This window comes from Oryza brachyantha, chromosome 12 (assembly GCF_000231095.2).
Source record: "Oryza brachyantha chromosome 12, ObraRS2, whole genome shotgun sequence".
NCBI classification, from domain to species: Eukaryota; Viridiplantae; Streptophyta; class Magnoliopsida; order Poales; family Poaceae; genus Oryza; species Oryza brachyantha.
This window is the reverse complement of record NC_023174.2, coordinates 7,082,167-7,085,924: the sequence shown is the minus strand read 5'-3', so window position 1 is coordinate 7,085,924 and position 3,758 is coordinate 7,082,167. Positions and strand designations below refer to the sequence as shown.

The window sequence follows — 3,758 nt, the reverse complement described above, 5'->3', positions numbered from 1 at the left end:
CAATTGTTATTTACGGATTTCTTTTTACGATTTAGGCTTAGGACGAAACTCCGGGTGTGACATATATCATGTTCTACAATTTATGTAATAAGATACCATGTTCTACGATTTACATAATAGACATATACCATGTTCTACAATTTACATATTGGAAAGTTAGAGTTGCGCAGATGCATGACATTATAGGCTAGTTTTATGTTAGAAAGATATATAGATCCACACCGGCAAGTACAGTTCTAACGGGATTGTAAACCCTATAACTATCAACATTTTTGAGACGGACGGACTAGTGCAGTTTCTATCTTGAATACAGCCAACCTCGTGGCCGCAAGACCTCGAGTTCCCAACAATGCAGTTAGGCCAGATTAAAATAAGCACCGTTAAACCTTATGGACCAAAAATTACTACTAGAAAATTACTATGCATATGACCTAATCATCCAACCCACGTACAACTCAACCATCTAACAGCTACAATACAACTCACTTGATCCCCTTTGCTTACTCAATGGTTGCAGTGTTTCAGTTATACGTAGGTCGTACAATTGAATCGTACGTATAGCAGAACAGTTACTATTAGCAGTAACAGATACTGACAGCAGTGGTCCGTAAGCTCAGCTTAAACAACCGAAAGGATGTAAATAATAATGCTACTTCTGGGGAAAGCCTCCTGGGAATAGAAAAAGAAATACAAGCATTAATATCACTCCTTGAACGAGCACCCAAAGCTTGCGCAATCCAACAATCCCTGGCATCGAAGTCTTAAGATTCCACGCTCAGTGTTCCACAAACACCCACCTTCATCATGTTTAACTCACTGGATCATACATAATAGTACAGAATTCTCTAACACTGAACGTAACAAAAGAGGCAGGAAGGAGCTCAAGATTGAATAGGCTTGATCTTAAAGTGGAGATTGATGAGTGAAAACACAAAACACTTCAGATCCTGCACACAGAAATGATAGAAGTCGTTAGGCATAGCAGCATTAGCAGATCCAATTCACAACACGCTTTTGCACAACCATTTCAAATTTAGAATGTACACAACTTGCAGTTCCTTAACTGTGACATACAGTTTATAGTATGACCTTATAATTGTCTACTAATGAACTCAACTGCAAATTATAAGATGTCTAGCAAACCGGACAGAAGATTTCAGGAAGTAATCGTGCGATTTTGGTCATTTTTCAGTTAAGAGGTAAATCATGTGAGTAATTGTTGCAGAAAATATTAGTAAAGTCAGGAAAAAATGAATTTTACACCTCTTGCTAAAACTTCAGATGTAACAACCCTATCAAACAAAACTGTTTACTAAAATAAGTAACAGAACATGCTAAGGATATATGCAGGTGTCATGAGCATTGGGATCCTGCTGATCACACAAGTCAATGGAATCTGGCTTAACCACCAGAGCATCCACAAGATTTCCACAGCTTTCCAGTGCATCGACAATTCTATTGGTTTACAACAATAGAGTAATGTGGTGCTGGCATCCAAATCATATGTAAGGCTAGTGATACCAAAAAATTAGCTCCATTGAAGAAGGTGTTTTCTGTTGGTCTTAAACTGAACACCGTTTTCCTGCTTTTCCAACATCTAGTTGCATGATCTGATGTAGCTATATTTGAGAGTAACACTTGAACTGTATCAATGTTGATTAATTCAGACAGAACGAATACTACAGATAAATGGCTTCTTAAATACAGCATTAATGTTTCAAATCGGAAAGTCTAGTCTAGTTGCCTCAATACCGATTAGGATGACTAATAAGGACTAATCACAACTAATCAGGCAACTTTCCGATTAATTGTGGTTAGAATCAAGTCGCCTTAGTACTGACTAGGACAACTAACCATAACTAATCTAGATTAGTCAGATGACTTGAAAACATTACCTACAGCTTTTCTTAAAAACCACTAAGACTGTTTTGCAATTATCAGATCATTCCACCAGTATGCTTTGACAAATTGTGTTGTTTAGTTCTCACAAAAGTTAACCACAAGAATATAAAGGATGAACCAGAATGCTATATATGGTATAATAGGAGCATGGATTGATATCATTTGACTGATATTAATGGAGACTAATGGATTTTGCATTCACAACAAAAATCTTCTCTGAAGCTACCAAAAAAATCTGAGTTGCATGGCTGCCCAGAAACAAACTGATATTTGGGGGAATAGTTCTCTTGTTTTCTTTTTCTTGTGCCCACTTAAATTATTTCGTTCTTCTCTTCCCTACAGATTTTGCTCACCAAAAAGCAGAGTAATGACCGAAGGAAAAAGGATGATGATAGATATCAGACTACCATTATGTGTTTTCAGTTGACATCTGATTTTCTGCCCATATTTTTGGTGTGTTCAGACAACAACTAAATGTGGATAAGATCTGGTACACATTGTTTTCACTCCTGAAGACACACACATATAGGCTAGTTACTTCAAGTGTTAAGCTTCAGTGATTGATGTCAGAAGGTTTTTATGAACATGGTCATCCTTTTCATTAATGCCCCAGAAGAAATTTAGCATCAGTGACCTTATGAACATTCAACTTTCAAAAAGATAAAATGGCAGGTAAGATCTGCCTTTTCACTTGCTCAGATTGATTAGTTTGATAACATAAATAATTAAAATGTTTGTGTTACTATCAACCATCCTAATTTCATTATCAAATAGATATTTGTTGCATCGCACATGATTTCAGCAGGTCAAATCAGCACCACAACAGATAGAGTTGCTATGGTTATTCCCCTATAGATCATAACTTAACTGAAAGAATATCACTTGGATGAGATAAGAGGTTAACACTATACAATAAGAGTGCACCCAATCCTCCCAATTAAGCTTAGTTCTAACATAAAGAACATAGTAGTTGTGAGTAGTATTATAACATGGAGCCAGTAAAAACTCAAATCCCAATCCCAATCCCAATCGCTGGTATACAAATATATGATCCGCATTACATGCCACTGGCATGAAACGGAGGTGATATTCATCAGGCGCGTCACCTATTTTAACATTCATATGCATGAACCAATCCAAGTCACGCAGAGCACAGCAACGAAGCAAGCAATGGATCAATGAGTGCAATAACCAGAGGCAGGGGTGGAAGTGGGGTATACCTGGACGAGGTAGTAGAAGATGCGGAGGCCCTCCGGGTCCTTGCTGGTCTGGACGTCGACGAGGGAGCCGATCTTGGAGGTGGTGAAGGAGATGTGCTCGTTGCCCATGACGATCTCGAGCTCCTGCCTGCCCACGCGGTCGGGCTCCGGCCAGTTGTTGTCGTCCTCCTTCATGATCTACGACGAGAAGGAAACCAAAAGGGAATCATCCATTCGATCCCCCTGTGCTGGAGATAAACCCTAACCCTAGATACAGATGGGGAGGGAGGAGACGAAGAAGAAGAGGGGAAAACCTCGGACTCCTGGATGATCCTCCTGGCCTCGCGGAGGACGGAGGGGGAGACGAAGACCTCCTTGCGGATCATGGTGTCGTTCTTGTAGTTGGAGTTGTTGGCGTAGCGGAGCTTGCCGTCGGGGCGGAACTCGAACTCGAGGAACTCGTGGCCGAACTTGCCCTTGTGCCCCACGTAGTACCGCAGGTAGAACTCGCCGCTGGCGCCGTCCTCGCCGGCGCCGCCCGTCGCCATCGGTCGCCTCCGACTCCGCCGCCGCCTGGTGGTCGCGAGGTTGCAGCGCCGCCTCTGTTTGTGGTTGCCTCGTCGTCGCCGCACAGCTAGTAGGATGCAGATGGGTGGG

At 41.3% G+C, this 3,758-nt stretch overlaps 1 protein-coding gene across 1 annotated transcript; it reads right to left on the bottom strand.

The window, feature by feature from the left end:
• Positions 1 to 556: 556 nt before the first annotated feature.
• On the bottom strand, positions 557 to 3,758 carry LOC102716187 (protein mago nashi homolog 2). The gene is made up of 3 exons (XM_006664962.2): positions 3,416 to 3,758; positions 3,123 to 3,299; positions 557 to 947 (listed from the first exon to the last, which is right to left on the bottom strand). The coding sequence occupies exons 1-3, from the start codon at positions 3,647 to 3,649 to the stop codon at positions 882 to 884; spliced, it is 477 nt and encodes a 158-aa protein (XP_006665025.1). The 5' UTR covers positions 3,650 to 3,758; the 3' UTR covers positions 557 to 881.

Excerpts from the sequence above, each read along its gene's own strand:
- LOC102716187 (XM_006664962.2), bottom strand. The coding sequence starts at position 3,649 with ATGGCGACGGGCGGCGCCGGCGAGGACGGCGCCAGCGGCGAGTTCTAC. Across the intron at positions 3,300-3,415 it reads GGATCATCCAGGAGTCCGAG|ATCATGAAGGAGGACGACAA; the intron begins GTTTTCCCCTCT and ends TTCTCGTCGTAG. Across the intron at positions 948-3,122 it reads TCTTCTACTACCTCGTCCAG|GATCTGAAGTGTTTTGTGTT; the intron begins GTATACCCCACT and ends TTCTGTGTGCAG.